The sequence below is a fragment of the Notolepis coatsorum genome (genome assembly GCF_963971535.1).
Source record: "Notolepis coatsorum genome assembly, chromosome: 20".
Taxonomy (NCBI): Eukaryota; Metazoa; Chordata; class Actinopteri; order Aulopiformes; family Paralepididae; genus Notolepis; species Notolepis coatsorum.
In genome coordinates this window covers 70,627,512-70,648,175 of record NC_140184.1, presented here as the reverse complement: position 1 = coordinate 70,648,175, position 20,664 = coordinate 70,627,512, and the positions used below count along the sequence as shown (strand labels likewise).

The 20,664-nt window shown below is 41.6% G+C and overlaps 2 protein-coding genes across 2 annotated transcripts in view; both read left to right on the top strand.

The window, feature by feature from the left end:
• Window positions 1-399: 399 nt before the first annotated feature.
• Window positions 400-2,699, top strand: LOC311247048 (zinc finger matrin-type protein 2). Its single transcript, XM_084337341.1, has 2 exons — window positions 400-541; window positions 1,521-2,699. Exon 2 carries the CDS (start codon window positions 1,528-1,530, stop codon window positions 2,140-2,142), a length of 615 nt encoding a protein of 204 aa, XP_084193467.1. The 5' UTR covers window positions 400-541; window positions 1,521-1,527; the 3' UTR covers window positions 2,143-2,699.
• A 3,447-nt stretch (window positions 2,700-6,146) lies between these two features.
• The window catches only part of mtmr10 (myotubularin related protein 10), a 122,139-nt gene continuing 107,621 nt past the window's right edge, over window positions 6,147-20,664 (top strand). The window contains exons 1-2 of the mRNA XM_084337493.1: window positions 6,147-6,920; window positions 12,468-12,528. Coding sequence (XP_084193619.1) covers window positions 6,864-6,920; window positions 12,468-12,528 — 118 coding nt within the window. The 5' untranslated portion in view covers window positions 6,147-6,863. The remainder of the gene's footprint in view (window positions 6,921-12,467; window positions 12,529-20,664) is intronic.

The following is a 20,664-nucleotide window of genomic DNA, read 5'->3' as shown; positions in this document are numbered from 1 at the left end:
TGTTTCATAATGTCAGCTCCAAAGCATTCGCTCGCGACTGGTCTTCAAACAAGGCATATATGGGTATTGTAGTAGTTACCATGAAAACAAGTAATCAGTTGCATTAGGTACACAGTTTTGTACCCATTATTACTTTTTTCTTGTTTTTCTCAGATGTAAACATTTAGATTTAATTATTATTAATTATGCTCAACTTTTCTCCTGTCAAATACCAGACGATTGAATAAATTGAAACATATAAACCCGCTAACTTGAAAAACTCCTATGGTAAAAGATCATAATTGATTTTTTTTAATGATTTCTTTTTGGTCTGGAACCAGGCGGGTCTTAAAACGATCATGTGACTCCCCAGGTCTATGGGGCCAATGTCGTGCCGTGTGTAGTTCACGTGACGCATTACAGGAAGTGAGAAGGACCTGTCTCCTCACCAAAGAGCTTGAAAATATCCTTTGGTGAAAAGTAAGATAGCATTACTGGATATCTAAAAAGTGTCTAGTAGTGGTACCACGCAATCCACGAACAAGAAAAAAGACTGTGAAAGGTAATTTTAAATGCAGGGAACAGTGGATAATTATATCTGATCAACTAGTAAACAAGCCAGACATGGACACGGTGTTGCTGTTGTTAGCTAAATATAGCATCTTAGCTAATGCTGAAAGAGACCGTTTTTGGCCAGCTAACGTTATTATCACCCAAAACTAGAGAGAATCCTCTGCTTGCCATAGTGTGCAAAGATAAGATAAAAATGTGATTATGAAGAAAAAAATCTAGGCTACGGTCATTCACATGCATTAACGCTATGCTATCTATACAAAGTTAGCAGGTAAAGTAATGCAGCATGGTAAAGTTAGCTGGAAGTAACGTATTTGAAAATTTTAGCTAACATTAGAAAACCTGGAACGGTGATGTTGACATATTCAGCATAACAAAACATTTGTAAGACTGCCGTTATTCACGAGTGTTGACCCCTGATAAAATTGCAGATAATGGATTTTGTATACATCCATTATAACATAGGTTCAGCATTTCCAATGGGTGGGACCCATGTTCCTGCTGTAGAAATTGTGTCCCTAGAATATTCCCTATAAAATCACTCAATGTGGTTATATTATGAAATTAAAAACGACTTTTTGACTTCAGTAAAAGTACAATTTTTTATTTGTCATGTCAGATTTATTGGTACAGCCGAATATCACAATACATGTCTCACAGGTGCACTACATAGACACCTCATGTGTGGCACCATGTCCATCAAACACAAGAACACACTTTTTCATGTGATTTTTAACATTGGGGTCACTACTCACTTCTGACAAAAGACGACACACACGGTGTCCTATAGAATTATAGATGCAACACTAACTGATCTTCCACAAAGTACATTGCCTGTAGGGTCAGAGTGGCTAACCATGAGTGAATAACTAATGGTCAAGTGCTTAAAAAAAAGTTGTGAATCCCTGACATGTTTGTTGATAACCTATTGAATATGATCCCCCCCCCCCCCCCCCCTTTGATTCCAGAAACAAGATGGCATCGGGAAGCGGGTCGGGAAGCGGGTCCAATAGTAAAAATGACTTCCGTCGGAAGTGGGACAAAGACAAGTATGAAGAAATGGCACAGAAACGCCTCACGGAGGAGCGAGACAAGAAGGACGGGAAGATGGTGCCTCCGGTCAAGAGGGAGATGCTGCGCCACAGAGACTACAAGGTGGATCTGGAGTCCAAGTTGGGCAAGACCATCGTCATCACAAAGACCACGCCCCAGGCCGAGATGGGCGGCTACTACTGCAACGTCTGCGACTGTGTGGTAAAGGACTCTATCAACTTCCTGGACCACATCAACGGCAAGAAGCACCAGAGGAACCTGGGCATGTCGATGCGCGTGGAGCGCTCCTCGCTGGACCAGGTGAAGAAGCGCTTCGAGAACAACAAGAAGAAGATGGAGGAGAAACAGAAGGAGTATGACTTCGAGGAGCGCATGAAGGAGCTCCGGGAGGAGGAGGAGAAAGCCAAGGCGTACAAGAAGGAGAAGCAGAAAGAGAGGAAGAGGAGGGCGGAGGAGGACGTGGACTTTGAGGAGGATGACGAGATGGCCGCAGTCATGGGCTTCTCGGGCTTCGGCTCGGCCAAGAAGGCTCACTGATTCACGCTGGTTGAAGAACCCGGTGCCGTTGCCAGAGCGTTGGCTGCTCCTCGGCTGCTGTAGAGGTGTGCTTCCTGAAGGGTGGGGATGTTCTACCAAATTGATCCATGGCATTTAGTGTGTTTTGACTTTTCTTTATGTATCTTAGCTTATCTGTTTACCCTATACATTCAGAATGCCACCACCAGTGTATATTTTGTTCCGTTTTTTTTTTTACCTCCACTAAAATAAATGTAGAAAAAAAATCAAATTAAAGTAACTGATTTTGCTTAATTTGCCCTCAAAATACAAACATATTCTAATAAAGGATCTAAATAAGAACACTGTTGGTTGGTGTGTTCTGCACTAGAACCATATCCGGGACCAGAACAGGAATGCACTGTATGTGGAACCAAAACCAAAATACCCTCCAACCACCACTGCGCCAGAAATGTGGATCAACCCAGTCAGAGGTCAGCTATAATACAAGGCTGTGAGATATTAGTTTCATCCTCCTCACTGCAGATATCTACTATTTACAAATGTTTGTGAAATAAACTTGATTTTATACCCAAAAATATATATTTTCTGTGTTTTGGTCACTTCCTTTCCACTACCTTGCAGTGGGTCATCATTACCATTATCTTACTGTATGTGTTGAATAGCTCCCAAAATGTCCTGTCTTTTTATGCCCTATGCTATGGCAACCTACTCAACAATATTGGAACATGGTCAAAGTGTTGTCATAGATGCAACGCGTTCTCAAATAGATTAAACGTCATGCCACTGAGTTTCTAGTGGATTAGATTCAAATGTATCATCCTTGTTACAGCACAAATACAGTACAATGAAAATAAGTTTGCATCTAGCCAGAGTGCAAGATAACAGTAAAGTGCAAAACAATATACAATGTAACAAGTGATTATATGGAATAGATATAACAAAGCTACTGAGTAATTGTGCTAATCTAATGTATGTACAGTAATACACAGATACACTGGTAGTAAGCCATACTATCCAGTGGTATAACAGAGTAGATATAGTAATATATATAAAGTATATACAGTGTGTGGGTATGTAAACAGGAATATATGCAGATATATTCATACAGATATAGATAAATGTATGTACAGTATTGTACATAGCTACCATACAGTGTTATATGGATAAACTATAGATTGAGGTAGGTAGTTATGATTACAATATAAGTACAGAGTTAGTGACATTGCCAGTCATAGATCTGCTTTCCATTAAAAAGCAAAAGGGGAAAATAACATGGCCGCAGTCACAATATTGAGGTTTTCCATGTTACAAATCCAAGTTGGATCTGAATTCTCGGATTGCTTGAATAACCTAGGAGTCACTGGCACATCTCAGTGAAACACACAGGCTGCTGTGAAGCAATAAGTGGTGTGTACAGGCCCACTCAATCACTGTCCAAGGGCTGACTGAAGGTAGTCCATCAGTTGTTAGGTCTTGGTCATCAAAACATTTATAGTCGTTCAGTAATTTATTATATATATTATTATCTTTTTCATCACAAATTAGTATTTTAGGGGAAATAGTACGGCATCTATTCTAAAAAACATATGCTTACTACAACATGTATCTATTGCTATGTCCGCCCACCACAAACACGCAAACTGTCTAACGCCTGTCCCAGTCTCCGTCTCTCTGTGAGTGGATGTCTCGTGGTGATGACCAAGGTGGTGGATGCCCCGTGGTGATGGCCAAGTTGATGTGATCCACTCTGTCGCACCCATACGTCAAACGGATCCGAACGGAATACATACTCATGTGCAAACGGAATATGACTGATATTTTGAGCTCCGAGCCTCGACACTTAGCCTTTTTTTGTGTGTATTATCTAGTATTATCACACTAGTGCTCGTCTCCCTATGCTTTCTCTCTTGTTGTTGCTGTTCTTAGCTCTATTCTATTTAAATCTTTCAAACATTTTCTGATGTACCCCAGTTGCTATTGCATGTACATATTTCGCCTGTTTTATTCTCCACCCACCGATCATCCTTAGCAACACTACTATCACCGACATCCAAGAAGGGGGATACCCCCTTGAACTGCCGTTTTTTTTATTATTATGTTTTTGGTCGATTTTTTATTGTTTTTACCACCGGGCAGTCCGGTAGAGAGAGAGAGGAAGAACGGGAGACAGAGCGGGGGGAAGACATTCGGCAAAGGATGCCGGGTCCGGGAATTGAACCCGGGTCGGCCGCTTCGCGACGCATTACATGGTTCGCCACTTGGGCGCCCGTTGAACGGCCCTTTTAAGGTTTCTCTCCTCCACATTGCCTGTGGTGCTTTTTTCCTATTGCTAGGTTTTTAGTGAGTTTTTCCTTACCTTCACTGGGGTATGTCTGTGAGTGTTGTTTTGGATTTCATGATTTTTTTGTTCTTGATTTATTGTGATGTTTCTTCTTGACTTGTTTAAATAAGACTTGTCCAGCCCATGGGAACATTAACCTGTGATTGCGGGCTTTACAAATAAATTTGATTTGATTTATGATCACACAGTAATATTCACAAATATACTATAGTATTTAAAGAGGTCCTTCCATTATGCAGGATGCATTTACAAAATAACAATGTGGGAATTTTGTGTATTCATCAATTGAATAGACTATTACATTACTCAACACCAACCTAGACTACAGCAAATATGACATATAATTCATTTTATTTTACTGGTCTGAGGCTTGCATTGAAATTGTAGGAGGGGTAATAGCCACGCAAAGCTGTGTATGTATGTGTGTGTATAATACATAACTTGGAAAATGTCTCTCTGTTGGATTGTCTTGTTACTTACAGCAGAGCAGTATTGTCTTTGCTGTAAACATTTAACTGGTTGTAGACTTAAATGTATGTTTTATAAACATTGTTATGTCTGGCATAAATGTAACCATGTGTTAAAAATTACCTAGTTAAATCTTTCTTTTAAGGAAGTTGTTTATGTTCATTCACTGACTTAGACCATAAGATTAATATGTATGGATTCTTAAATCAGGCGTAGTACCCCTTTAATTCACATTTTACAGTTCCTAGCTTTTGGTAAATCAGAGATACTTTCTGCAAATAAAAGATCAATAAAACATAGTGTGTAGCCTAATTATCAATGGTATATGAATATGCAATAGTGTCATGTAGGCCTACAAAAATAATTTGCCAAAAGAGTGTCTGGGTTTATTAGAAGGCACATTATTGTGTTTTATTAATATTTGTATTATCTTTGTTATATTTAAAGGTGCTATAGAGATAACATTCAGCCACTAGATGTCAGACTAGAGCATGTTTATTTTTCCAAGTGCATTCCACATGGGGGAAATGGGAAGTCGGGAGGGGAATGCATGAAAACTTTATTTAACAGATTGCAGAATGGGTACACAGTACGGCTCAATACATACAATTGTTAAGGGGATGCAGACCAGAGAAAGACGTTTGTCTTGTTTACATCAGGGTCCCCCATTTTCAATTCATAGTGTCTGCAACATGTAAACAACATTCATTTTGGACCTGCAAAATTCATTGTTTGGGGGAAAAGCAATACTTTTATTTCACACCTTTCTAGATGCTCTGTGGATGAAAAAAAATAAAGTGATCTATTAGTACCTTTGATTGAAAACTTTATTAACAGATTGCAGAATGGGTACAGTACAGCTCAATACATACAATTGTTAAGGGGATGCAGACCAGAGAAAGACTTTAGTCTTGTTTACATCAGGGTCCCCCATTTTCAATTAATCATAGTTTAAGTATTTTATGCATAGGCCTATACAGGTTTGTTTGGTTGTGTTATTGTAATACCTTTGCAACTTTTCGACCTAAAATAGCAACCAAATCTTGTTATAATTTAACAGTTCACGGGTTTACGAGGAGCACCTGAATGTAGCATGTAATTCTCAAGTTTGGACGCCTCCTTCTCTCTCGTCGGGCCATCTCCCCTCGGTTCAAGATTACAAGGTTAAGTCCAGTTTTGCGGATATGAGCAACTCAGTAGGTACCGTACTGGTAGTAGACACAGACACACGAGACCAGTCGCGAGGAGATCAGCACTCCGTTTACATGTTCATTTGATTTAAGTGCGTCTTAATGGTTCAGTGATACGGAGTGAATACAGCTCAGCTGAAATGAGCAAAGCTATTTGTGTCGTTTTGTTTTGTAGTCATTCGCTTGACCTTTTTTTCCCAAACACCCTGCAGCTCAACTCCAGCAACGTAAACATGGCCGTTAGCTAAGCTAAGTCCGCAACGAAAAAGCACTGTTTGTGTGGGTCGAATTGTTCAAATGCTCGGGGAGTTTTTTTCCAAGCATTTACGGTAACAAACAGAGAAGATGCACTCGGAAAAGCGTGCCAGTAAATTAGCTGATAACTCTTTCAGCGTCGTCTTATTTCAGCTTGACTGTGGTGTTTACGAAGTTCAACCAACATTGATGACTCGTTGCTAGCTAGCCACCACACTAGCGAAGCTAACATCTGCATCATCATATAGCAAAGTTGTGACAACTCTTCCCTGTGAGCTCGTGCTGCCTGTGGAGTGTGGACCGACCGAGATGCAGCTCCTTCTACTCGGATGAGAAGTCCAACCGTCACGGACTTCTTTTCTGATCCAACTGGGTGGCAGCTTTGTTTGTCCTAAATATATAACTTTGACGACGTATTTTCCCCCTGGCTGACACCAGCGAAGCCCAGTTGTGTCATTAGGAAATCTCACCCAGAAGGTTCAGCAATGTTTTCTGTGAAACCCTTGAAACCAACCTTTAAATCCTACCTTCCACCCGTACAGGTGAGTGTCGTTAAAGTGATTTGGCCCAACCGGGAGCCCGTAGGCTTCCCTGTGCGCCATACTGACGGCTATCAATCCAGTATATTGTACTTTTTTGTTAATTAAACTCATAAATCAGTGTTGTTGATACATTACAAGGTTCATAATTTGTTTACATTACTTGTCAGCTTAGACATTTTGTATGCAATGCTGTCATATGTTTAACTATTTGTTTATCTATTACTAAGCTGTATGACCTTTTCCCCACCACAATACCACAAACTATATTTATTCAGTTAGTTAGGACCATACCAGTCTTTTTGACATGTGGGTTCCAAGTCAGTCAAAAATCAAGGCACCCTTATTCTTTCATAATCTTTACCATAGCTGAAAGATGTTGAAGTTATTTAATATATTATTCTAATATCTGAGGTGCATTTATTTTCCTGAAAGGGATCCCCCCCCCTGAAAAATTATATTGTGCCTTAATACAGTGTCTGAAAAATAAGTGGAATTAGTCCTCATATGCTGTATATCACAATGGTAAAACCGTTCAGAAAACAAGTGGCACATAATGTTATTATGGTATTTCAGTCAAATGTGGTGACTTACGGTTGCTGCTAGGCAATTGGGCAATGCATCTTGAAGCCACCAAGGCTAATGATTTAGCTAAATGAATTCTGAAATTGGACGTAGTTCCCCTTTTAACTTAAAGGTCCCCTGTCTTATAAATTGCCCTTTCCAGTGTTTAGCATTGTTTTCTAGCAATGGGGGTTTGTATCAATGGGGTCTGCGTCTCTAATTCTAATTTTGGCTCATCAGTCCAGTCTCGAGTTCACGATATCCTTCCTCACTGAACTAAGCCATTCTGATTTGACTGTTTTGCTGACGTGAATAAGGCACTGGTTGTAGTCACCACCGCCCACAATCAACAATTCGCTCAACAACAGAGCGAGTGGAAATACTGACACTTCCTCAAACGGGGTTGACGTGCGCAGGTGCCGACAGAGAATCAACAATTCGCGCAACAACGGAGCAGTGGGAATAATGCAGAAGTGGTCTCCCTGTCCCTGACTCTCCCTCTCTCTCTCCACGGTCCACCTGCAGTTTACACACAATCGCTTGAGCCGCTCACACAGCGCACACGCGCACACAGAGCGATGTATCCTCCCTCTCTCTCCACGGTCCATCTGCAGTTTACACACAATCGCTCGAGCCGTGCGCACGGAGCGATGTATTCTCCCTCTCTCTCCACGGTCCACCTGCAGTTTACACACAATCGCTCGAGCCGCTCACACAGCGTGCACGGAGCGATGTATCCTCCCTCTCTCTCCCTCTCGCTCTCCACAGTCCACCTGCAGTTTACACACAATCGCTCGAGCCGCTCACACAGCGCATGCGCGCACGGAGCGATATATCCTATCTCTCACTCGCTCTCTCTCTCTCGCTCTCTCGTATACATGTATCATGCTGTGTGGGTGACTGTCACTCAAAGCGCTTATGGGCGGAGCCCAGCCCAAAACAGCTTGAAATCTTGAAGTGGAAAAATGCTGCTTTATAGTACTTGATTAGAAATACAAAACAATGATTTTTTTTTTGAAAAAAAAACGTACAGATGTGTTCCATAGACTCACAGGAATTGTGTAACATTGCCCAAATAGTGAAAGGAATAGCAAAACATGGGACCTTTTAATAGCCTAAATAAAGGTATTCAAAATGAAAACGTGAATTAAAAATAAATAATATATTAATAAATAATGGTAAATAGCAAAATAAAATAGGGCCAGCCTTTTAACTCATTCAGCGCCAGCTATTAGTCGGGGCCCGCTGTAGCTAGGCCGCGCTTTAAAAGATACGAGTGCGTCACCTTGTTTGTAGAGCTATAACTTAGGGCTGGGCGATATGACCAAAAACGTTATCGCGATAAAATTATAAAATTATTTTCATATAATTCGATATCGATAATTATCGTCGATATAATGTCCGTCAAGTTTAATTAACTTCTTATGCTGCTGCGAATGTCTCAAGTCGAGTTGATGTCGTCATCAGTCTGCGCACGTTAGCCGACAAGCGGAGTATCTCATGACAATAAATATGACACTAAAATACTCTCTTCCGCCACAATATATTGAAACGACGTCCACTGTATATCCCACACTACCATAAACGTGGCCTCAGAATTCAAAACACACACATACTCGGCACGTAAATATATAAAACAGTGCCGTGCAAGCTAGTTATCCTAGCCAGCCTGTTGGTTCTAAGCGATGTATTCCATGACAATGTGCTAAATATGACACTAAAATACTCTCTTCCGCCACAATATATTGAAACGGCGTCCACTGTATATCCCACACTACCATACACGTGGCCTCAGAATTCAAAACACACACATACTCGGCACGTAAATATATAAAACAGTGCCGTGCAAGCTAGTTATCCTAGCCAGCCTGTTGGTTCTAAGCGATGTATTCCATGACAATGTGCTAAATATGACACTAAAATACTCTCTTCCGCCACAATATATTGAAACGGCGTCCACTGTATATCCCACACTACCATACACGTGGCCTCAGAATTCAAAACACACACATACTCGGCACGTAAATATATAAAACAACGGCGTGCAAGCTAATTAGCCTAGCAAGCCTTGTTGTTGAGTGAGTCCTACCTCCTTCCGGGTCTCGGCCATCTCCTTCACTGATTGGTTGTTAGCTGTTGTGCGTAAGCACGTCATCACGTAACGCTGGTTGTTGTTAGTGAGTGTGTTGAGCCGAGGCTGAACGGAGCCAAGCTTGGAAAATCGATATATCGAAACTTTGCGACCACGTTTCATGTTTATTTCGAGGAAATAATTTATCGCGATAGTTATCGTTATCGTTTTATCGCCCAGCCCTAGTATAACTATATTCTATGTTATAGCTATTAGTGATGCACCGATGTGAAAATTGTGGCCGATACCGATAACCGATATTAATATTGCTGTTCTGGCCGATACCGATGTTTACCCATGTCGATATCTCTGTATAGAAAACACTTTTTTATGATAATCAAATAAAGAGCTATTTTCCAAAACATTTTTTGTTTGTACTTTTGTAACTTATTTTCAGAAATGACTGATATTTTGAAACTATTTAAGGCCAAAACAAGTATAAAAATAATAATAATAATATTTTTTTTAATTTATCTATTTTTTATATCTGTTCATATCGGCCGATATATCGAAAAACTGCCATATTGGCGGCCGATATATCGTGCATCACTAATAGCTATGGATACAATACTATGGCCCATTTGACACCACCTATCTATCGTTCAATATGTGAAAAATAATGAATTTTTCCATCCATACAATCCATAGTGTTATACCGTGGTGAATATAAGTATGGTTTTAGAGCAGTCTAGGGTAATTCATGAAATGCTGAGTTATAGCCTTATATGTCAATTCCACTATAGACGTTGCCGTTTCTTGCCTGTACACGCTATTATTCCGAAATCAAATCTATATCATAGGTATTATGTTCCATCATGAATGCATGAAAGGGGGGGGGGGTCGTTTCTGATTATTTGATTGTCAGTAACGGCATTCGTATTGAACACTAAAAATGCTTATCAGCCCGATCGGTATAAAAGCATTGCAGGATCAAGCAAAAATTTACGTCAGATCGTCCTTACCTGTGATCGGGAGTATTCCAAAAATAATATTCCAATTGTTTGATCGCCATCTGGTACATCCAATGTCCATTTTGTTGACGGCATAACCCACCACAACATATGGATCGGGGATATTTGACCCGCTTCAATGGAACCGGGAGAACCGCTCCCCTCGCCCGACAAGGAAAAATGAAACCGAAGACATTTGGCCATTACACAGGCCAAGATACAAGGTTACAAAGGGTGCTCGATACCGCCGTCTAGCTGGATGTGGCCGGTATTGCACTTTGGCAACCTCACTCATTCCCTATGCCTATGGTAACACCAAGGTCCCTGGATGAATAATGAATAAAAATATCGAATAAACGACCAAAACCCGAGAAATCTCGGGTCTGGCGCCCAACGCATGGCGGGTTAACCTGACTTATTTCGGGTTTGGCCTCCATTGCGTTAAGGAACATGCCAACATTATGGGAAATGCGCTGACCATATTCTCCAGAATCACAAAAAGATAGATACCAATTTCCTCTCTGTGCGTTCAGTAGAAAGCTATCCGCTGCAAGCTAGCCTAGCTTAGCACAAATTAATGGAAGCTGGTATGGACCAGCTAGCCTAGCTGTTGAGTTTTAAACTAGGCTAGTGGTCCATATTTTCATTTGTGCTGTATGTAAAGCACACAGAGTATCCCCCTCTCTAGACTTCCTCATAAGAACTTTGCGTGGCAAACCCTTCTCTTTATCTACAGCCGATTTCTCTATTCTATATCTCCACCCTCTGGTGTTTGAATGACAGACTTCATTAACACACCCTGCGCCAAAAACGTTGTACAACGTGTTTCATGGTCATGCTAATTCTGCCATTCCACGGCGTACGACGTTATTGAGATCATATTTCATTTTTTCGCCATGGTATTCAGAATGCCCTCACGGAGCCTGGTCTGATGCAGTGGGAGCCTGTACAACTCGCTTCAATACTGCCACCTGGTGGATGATCGGCGAGTTACAACCGGAAATGGATCTCTGGTGATCTCGGTGCACCGGGCAAATGCGTCCGGCACTCGCATATTGTTGCGGGACTCTAGACACACATCGTGTATATGGATCGCTGCCATAACTCAATAATCGATATGTTTTGGGTGTTTATTATTATTATACAAACCGGAAATGGATAGAGTAGATCACCGTCAAATAAGTGGGATCTTTTTTCTCCAGTCTCATCGGCGAACGGTAAGAGGATGCTGACGTCATTTTCAGCGTGAGTGTTTGTTTTTATTATTAATGCAAACTGCTCTGATCAATATATCACCCATACTACATAAAGCATTTACTGACGATCACGGAATTATAAACGACCCCCCCCCCCCCCCCCCGTTCATCCGCGCGTGATTAGTCTTAACGTTTAGGATCATGTACAGTTGAAATTTTTTATATAACGTGTATCGGCAACAAACGGCAGTTGATAATCTATATATGCGTTTATGCCTATAACTCACGTTCTAGGAATTACTGCAGAAAACGATAACATATTTATATTCTAGACGGTATTTTCGTATGAATCTATGAATGAAAAAGTATAACGTTCCTACATCCTGAACGATAGATAATCGATGTTGAATGGGCCATAGTAATGTAAATTTAGCAATACAATTTAAAAAAAGTTATAGCCCTGCAAAGAAGGTGAACATCTCGATAGGCTTAGAGTGGTGGCAGAGAGTGGTATGAGACGGGCAAACTGCGTGGCAGTTAATGTGTTAACGTATGATGGCAATACAATATTAAATGGAAGACTAGGAGAACAGCTACGCCTATACAGTATGTAAATGTAGCCAGTGTTCAGTAACAGTGTAATGATCTATCATTTAATGAACCCTTAAGGTCTATAATGCTAATGTTATCTTTTCTCTGATATTTCCAGACTGATGTGAAGAAAAATCCTCAGCCACCAATCAAGAAGTTGGAGGCAAAGTTACTTCCAGGTGAGCATTTTATGCATTAGTCCTAAGAACAGTGACTTGACATTGTGCTTAGTGTCATTCTGTCAAGCAAACTGTTACTTGGATAAAAACTCGGAGCAGAAAGCCAAGTTTTTTTCCTTCATTACCCACAATGTAGAACAGCTACGCCTATACAGTATGTAAATGTAGCAACTAAGTATGCAAGTATGACTCTGTACAATGTTCTTTCCAGTGAGCTGGATTTCAGATATGGGAGCAGCATATGACTATTGCAAGCATCCCTTCATTTTATATTTGTGAACATTGCTGTGAGGTTGTATTTGACTGAATAAGTACTCTGGCTTGTGTGTGTGTGTATATACGATGGTCCTGAGGAGTGACAGTAGTACAGTGCTGAATAACTTATGCTCTACTGTTGAACCTGATAGTCTGAAGTGTTTTGAATGTACATGTTTTGACTGTACAACCCAGAACTGCAGTCCTGATTTAGTTACCCTGGGTAATAGCTGGAAATTGGAATCCTCTCAAAAATCAACAGAAGTGAGGACCCACTAGTACTTGTGGGGATGTGCCTTTTTGCAGACATTTGCCCCAAGGCCTCTGGAATTGTTTGTGCACAACCCTCTTCTTCTGCCCCTGCTTCCACATTGAATTTCTTTCTGAAGGTCTCTTCCTTATCGATTCTGTAGATTAGATTAGATTCAAATGTATTGTAATTATACACCACAACGAAGTAAGTAAGTACAACAAAGTACAACGGAAATAAGTTTGGCATCCAACCAGAGTGCAAATGTAACAGTAAAGTGCAATAGTAATATTAATATACAATGTACAGGTGATTAGACTATAAAATATATTAATTAGTACTACTGGATGTATGCACAGAGTTGTAATATATATGTACAGTGATACAGGTATAAAGACAGTATGGTAGTAGTCATACTGGCCAGCAGTGTAACTAGTAAGAGTAGGTAGGATAGGTACTGGTAGAGTAGAGTACTAGTACTAGTAAGAGTAGGCTGTATGGATCATCTCTGTGTTGATACTCTTGAATCTCTTTCTTGACTTAATTGTTTTCTACCTAAATGAATAGGCTAACCATCTTTATTTATCTTACCATAATGCATAATTTTATGTTTCTCTTCCTCATTTTGGTGTGAATTGTCTCTTATTCTTTGTATTCCATTGTGTGAAAGTTGCACGTTCCCTGATCCTCTTCCTCATTTTGGCAAAATCTGTATATCCGTAGCACTCCATTACATGATCATACCAGACTTCTTGGTCTGCAAATAACCGTTGTTGATGAGCCGTGTTTATGGCATAGTGCCATATTGGTAGGAAAGGCACGACATGTTGTGACAATACTATGAACAGTTTATTTACCTTCCATTTTGTACTCTTGTGCTCTCATTTGGCTTTTAAATGACCAGTGTTAATTGTTATTCAATCTCCGATACTGTCATAGTTATGAATGACATATGAATTATAGTAGACATGCTTTAATAGCAAGTACAGGAATACATTTAAGATTGTTATTCAATCTCTGATACTGTCATAGTTATGAATGACATACAAACTATAGTAGATGTGCTTTAATAGCAAGTACTGAATACATTTGTATTTTTATTAAATCTCTGATACTGTCACAGTTATCAATGACATATGAACTATATAGACATGTGCTTTAATAGCAGGTACTGTCATAGATTTTCCAGTTCTCTGGAAAACTGGAGCCAAGACCTCTCTATGAGGCGATGGAAAAACGTGCAGAGGAGCGATGATGTCTCTTTGAGGAAAAGCTCTGCAACACGGTCACCTGTCCAGCATAGTCGCTCTCTTTTCACCAGCACTCCTCACTCATAGGCACTTACTTTGCTAGCAGGACACACGCTCTTTAAAGCCCATTCATCACACAAAGTGGATGGAGATACCTGTGTATAGAGTATTTAGTTTCTTATAAGCCAGTAGGTGTAGGCCAGGCCTATAACTACTAACCTTTGTACTGTCTTTTACTATTATGCACTTTGCTACTAAGGAATCTACCATGCCTATACTACTACCTACTATGCTAATATGTCTATACTACTATGCACACAAGACCATAGCACTCAAGTTCGACACTGTTTGACGAACAATTTTACTTGCCCTTAGCTGCCAGAGTTGTACCCTTCATGCTGACTTGTAACTTGTAAGTCGATTTGGATAAAAGCGTCCAGTCCACTACGTGTAAATGTTGTTGGGACGACAGGTAGTCTGTCTTGCATCTAGACCTTTTTGTTGTCCCATAAAGTATCTGCACAGTTATCAGAGTAGCCTCTTGTAGGGATGCACCGATCCGACTTTTTCAGTCCCGATACCGATACCTTGGTTTGGGTATCGGCCAATACCAATACCGATCCGATACCCACTGTCCAATTTCTTTTATACAAAAAAGTAAAAATAAATAAATATATATATTTATATATTTAATCCATGTTTAAAAAATAAAAATAAAAAATGTTTTAATTAAAATATATATATATATTTTTTATTAATAGTTTGAAACACAAAACAGCTAAACATAAATGCAGTACAATACAGACAAAACTAAACTCAGAAACAGTACAATAAAAATAAACTTGCATACAATACAGACAAAACAAAACTCACAAACAGTACAATACAGACAAAACACACTAACAAAATGGGGGGGGGTGCAGATCAAACACTTCTACTTTCAGTCATAACTATTCTCCAAATATGTCCTTATATAGATCCAGGGACCGTCCTCTCCATGGTCATGTTCAGCGAGTGTTGAAGCTGCTCGTTCCATTGACAATAGATCCATGAAATCCCTCATCCAGGTGTCCATGCAGAAACAATTTGGCTTTTGGATCTTCCAGTTCATCATGATTGTACGCTTAACTGACATACCGTATGTGCTAGTCAGCTAGTGTAATGATGCGTTGCGTAAGTGCTGATTGTATACCAACCAACTACCCCTATATGCCCAGGAGGCAGACTCTTGGACATAAGGGTATTTTAACATTGAGAATAGAGGATAGTCTTAAAATGACCTTGTGCCAAAAACTCTTCACTGTGGGGCAATGCCACAACATGTGGATGAGTGTTCCTACCTCCCCACATCCATGCCAGCACAAATCTGAGATGGCTTGATCCATTTTTTTAAATTTTACATGGTGTAATAATAGGCTCGATGTACTACCTTTAATTGTATAATTTTATATCTTACACATTTGGATGTATTTTGTTTTTAAGAATTGTAAAGGATCACAAGTGTGTTTTTGATTTGTTGTAAACAAAGACAGAAAATAAACTTCATTCAATTAATAAACTGTATGCCTCACTGTCACTGTGTGGAAGAGACTGGGATCATTCTTTTGTGCAAGGCAACAGACTTGACTTAAAACATTATTTTCCTAACTTAGTGAAACTAAATGTAACAAATTAACACATAGCTATAAATGTACTGAATGGTTATTTATTATTTTATTTATTATAAAAAAAAAATACCCATATATATATATATATATACATATATTATTTTTTTTACCGATACTCGATCCAGCTATTTTACTGATTGGCGGCAGATACCGATACCAATATCGGATCGGTGCATCCCTAGCCTCTTCTTGGTGTATTGTCGACCCACTCCATTGTCTGCCAGAAGTGTAACCTGGTGTACCAGGTGCTAAACAGACACGGGTGTTCTGGTGTACCAGGTGCTAAACAGACACGGGTGTTCTGGTGTACCAGGTGCTAAACAGACACGGGTGTTCTGGTGTACCAGGTGCTAAACAGACACGGGTGTTCTGGTGTACCAGGTGCTAAACAGACCCGGTGTTCTGGTGTACCAGGTGCTAAACAGACCCGGTGTTCTGGTGTACCAGGTGCTAAACAGACCCGGTGTTCTGGTGTACCAGGTGCTAAACAGACACGGGTGTACCAGGTGCTAAACAGACACGGGTGTACCAGGTGCTAAACAGACACGGGTGTACCAGGTGCTAAACAGACACAAGTGTACCAGGTGCTAAACAGATGCAGGTGTTCTGGTGTACCAGGTGCTAAACAGACGCAGGTGTTCTATCAAATCAAATCAAATTTATTTATAAGGCCCGACAACACACGTTAATGTCCCCATGGGCCGTACAGGTCTTTAAACAAGTCAAGAAGAAAACATAACTAAGTCAAGAACAGAACAAGAACACCATAAGGTCCAAACATTTTTAGATGAATGCAAAAAAAATAAAAAATGTAAGAATGCAAGCACTCCCAGACATACCCCACGCGATGGTAAGGAAAAACTCACTAAAACCTAACAATAGGGAAAAAAGCTCCACAGGCAGTGTGGAGGAGAGAAACCTTAGAAGGGCCATTCAAGGGGGGATCTCCCTTCTTAAGGCGCTCCCATAGTCCAGCAGACTGTACACAGAGCAGACTCCGCGGATGTCCGCGCGGCTCTTTGAGCTTTCATAGTCGAGCAGAACTCAGCGGACGTCCGCGGTCTATTTCCTACATTTCTCGCACCAGTTTTACTACATTTCCCACAATTCTGTCTGTTCTACTGTACTGGCAGATCAGATGGAACATTATCAGCGAGAGAGAGAGAGAGAGAGAGAGAGAGCGAGAGAGAGAGAGAGAGAGAGCGAGAGAGAGAGAGAGAGAGAGAGAGAGAGATTAAAACAGAGAGAGAGAGAGAGATTAAAACACAGAGAGAGAGAGAGAGAGGGAGAGCGAGAGAGAGCTTCACGGGCTCATCTCTCTCCTCGCGCCACCAATCGCTCGAGCAGTGTCACATTTAATGCAGTTCGTGTGACACCAAGTCAGCGGCGCGGATGTCCGCGCCTCAGAAAATAGGAGCGTCGCACCTGTGGGTCTGCTGTCCGCTGAGATCAAAGCTCAAGAGTCCGCGCGGACATCCGCGGAGTCTGCTCTGTGTACAGTCTGCTGGACTATGGGAGCGCCTTTAGATGTTGGTGATAGTAGTGTTGCAGACGGACAGTTGGTAAGCATGCACTCATGTGTGTAGTGAAACACAGATGAGTGCATGCAATAGCAACTGAACATTTTGAAAGATTAAAGATAAAGCTAATAGCGATTAGGGATGCACAATATTGATTTTTTTGACACCGATACCGATATCTTTATGCTCCTCAAGCCGATAACCGATATCGATAACCGATATTTATTGTATTATAATTTTTTTTTAAATGTGTATATATATATATATATATTTTTTTTTTTAGTATTTATAAGCTCCGACGTCATCGGTACTGCTATCGGTACTCGAGAAATTATGGAGTTTTTTTTTTTGAGGAATTTAAACGTCGCAAACTAATCTTGTTGGCCGTTTTCTATCTCTCCTCCCTGGGTCTCTCTCTGCCTACGCGAGCCAGCCGGCTGTGCTCTTACACACACTTACTCACTCACACACACACACAGCTCTGCTCTCGACAGCACCCGTGTGTGTGTGTGTGTGTGTGTGTGTGTGTGTGTGTGTGTATGTGTGTGTGTGTGTGTGTGAGTGTGTGTAAGAGCACGGCTCGCGCAGGCAGAGAGAGACCCAGGGAGGAGAGATAGAAAACGGCCAACAAGATTAGTTTGCGACGTTTAAATTCCTCAAAAAAAGTCTGGGTCTATTTTTACTAAAGTCGATGCTGACAACGCTCGTTGCCAACAAGTGCAACAAGACATTTGCCAGTAATGTATAAGCGCTGGTACTTGTCAATGTGGCTGGCGGGGAGCAGCTAACGTTATAGCTCCGAGTAGAATAATGGCCGACAATCCGGAGGTAAATAAACGAACGAGAGCTTCTGATTGGTGGTAAGAAGAAGAGGTGGGTGCAAGCGGAGGGACGTAATTGGCAGATCGACTGTCTGTCTCCGAATGTAACGTGACTACGTCACAGCCAAGAAGGGGAGCGCTGGATTTGTGAAAAACTCCCTGTTCCTAAACCACACGCTATCAGTTTTGCCACAGTACTGGCAAAACGGGAGGAGGCTATAATAAAAACAAGCGCCCTTCATCCAAATCCACCCACACCGGATTTCTTTTAACCAAAAAATTTATTATGTTATCGGAGCTATCAATAACGTTATCGAGTTTATCGGGATGACGTCATAATTGCTGATATCGGCCCGATAATTATCGGCCCGATAATTATCGTGCATCCCTAATAGCGATAGCAACTGAACATTTTGAAAGATTAAAGATAGAGCTGATAGCGGATCTATTTGAGGCACAGGGGCGGCGCAAAGAGGGTCACGTCCTCCCCGTCTTAGTCACGGGACATTCAACACTCCGGTCATTGCTCAGGGACAGCCGGAGACAGGGAGATAGGGGGCGGCGCAGAGAGGGTCGCGAACTCCCCGACATCATCGCGGGACGTCCGGCACTCCGGTCACCACTACAAGACCTCCGGAGACAGGGGGGCACGCAGAGGGGGTCGCAACCTCCCGGCCTTCATCACGGGATGTCCGACACTCCGGTCAGCACTCCAGGACAGCAAGTCATAGGGGGACAGGGAGACGGGACAGGCGTTAGACAGCTCATGTGATTGTAGTGGGCGGACATAGCAATAGATACAAGTGGTAAGCATATATGTGAATGGAGTAGATATATGAAGTAAGCATATTATGTGAATAGAATAGAAGTACTTAACCCAGCAATGAAACCGTGTTGACTGTTAATCTGTTAACAGTCTGTTAATACTGTTAATCAGTTGACAGGACCACGGACAGACGACGGTAAATAACTGATCCAAGGCCTCGGAGGTGCATGTAGAGCAGTCACTACAATCTTGGCCAAGACCCCGAGGCATCCATCACCTTAGTCAGCGCCAGGAGACGGGCACTCAGAGAGATGGGGGAGGGAGGGGGGGAGGGAAGGGGGGAGGGAAGGGGGGGAGGGGGGAAGAGTTGGAGAGTTCCCATGTTTGTGGTGCTGCAAAAGAGCAGACATGTAGTACCCTGTAGTGCCATGTAGTACCCTGTAGTGCCATGTAGTACCATGCAGTAACCTGTAGTACCATGCAGCACCCTGTACCCTAACTAAACTACCCTGTAGTAAACTACCCAGTGGTACCATGTAGTACCCTGTACCCTAACTAAACTAGACAGATTAATCTAAAGGTCAGTCCCCGACCAGGTGAGATCAGGGTAGGTTGAAGGAGAGAGAGAAAAGATGAGTCTTAAGCAGGGATTTAAAAGCTTCGACAGAGCAGGCGCACCTGATGACGGCAGGTAATTTGTTCCACAGGTAGGGAGCGCGGTAGACAAAGGCTCTGTGGCCAGCGGATTTCTTTTTAACCCTAGGGATCGATAGAAGCCCCGCATTTTGTGAGCGCAGAGCACAAGTGGGCGAGTATCGGGAGATGGGATCGGATAGATAGAGCGGTGCAAGCCCATTTAAAAATTTTTAGGTGAGGAGTAGCACTTTAAAGTCAGATCGGGCTTGGATAGGAAGCCAGTGTAGGGCGGACAAAACTGGTGTGATGTGATCAAATTTTCTAGTTCTAGTTAGTATCCGTGCAGCCGCATTTTGCACGAGTTGAAGATTTTTGATGCTTGAATTAGGTAGGCCTGAAAAAAGTGCATTACAGTAGTCCAGACGTGATGAGACAAAAGCATGAATCAGGGTTTCAGCATCAGCCAGAGTTAAAATGGGGCGATTTTTTGCGATATTACGAAGATGGAAGAATGCAATTTTGTTGACATTTTTTATATGTGCATTAAATGAGAGGGAGGAATCAAAAATGACTCAGAGGTTTTTTATGGTGGAGCTCTGGGATACATGACGGGTATCAAAGTTGAGGGAGATGTCCTGAAACAGGCCTCTGTGGTTTGGGGGGCCAACAATTAACATCTCAGTTTTATCTGCATTAAGGAGTAGAAAGTTTTGTTCTGGTGTACCAGGTGCTAAACAGACGCAGGTGTTCTGGTGTACCAGGTGCTAAACAGACGCAGGTGTTCTGGTGTACCAGGTGCTAAACAGACCCGGTGTACCAGGTGCTAAACAGACGCAGGTGTTCTGGTGTACCAGGTGCTAAACAGACGCAGGTGTTCTGGTGTACCAGGTGCTAAACAGACACAGGTGTACCAGGTGCTAAACAGACGCAGGTGTTCTGGTGTACCAGGTGCTAAACAGACGCAGGTGTTC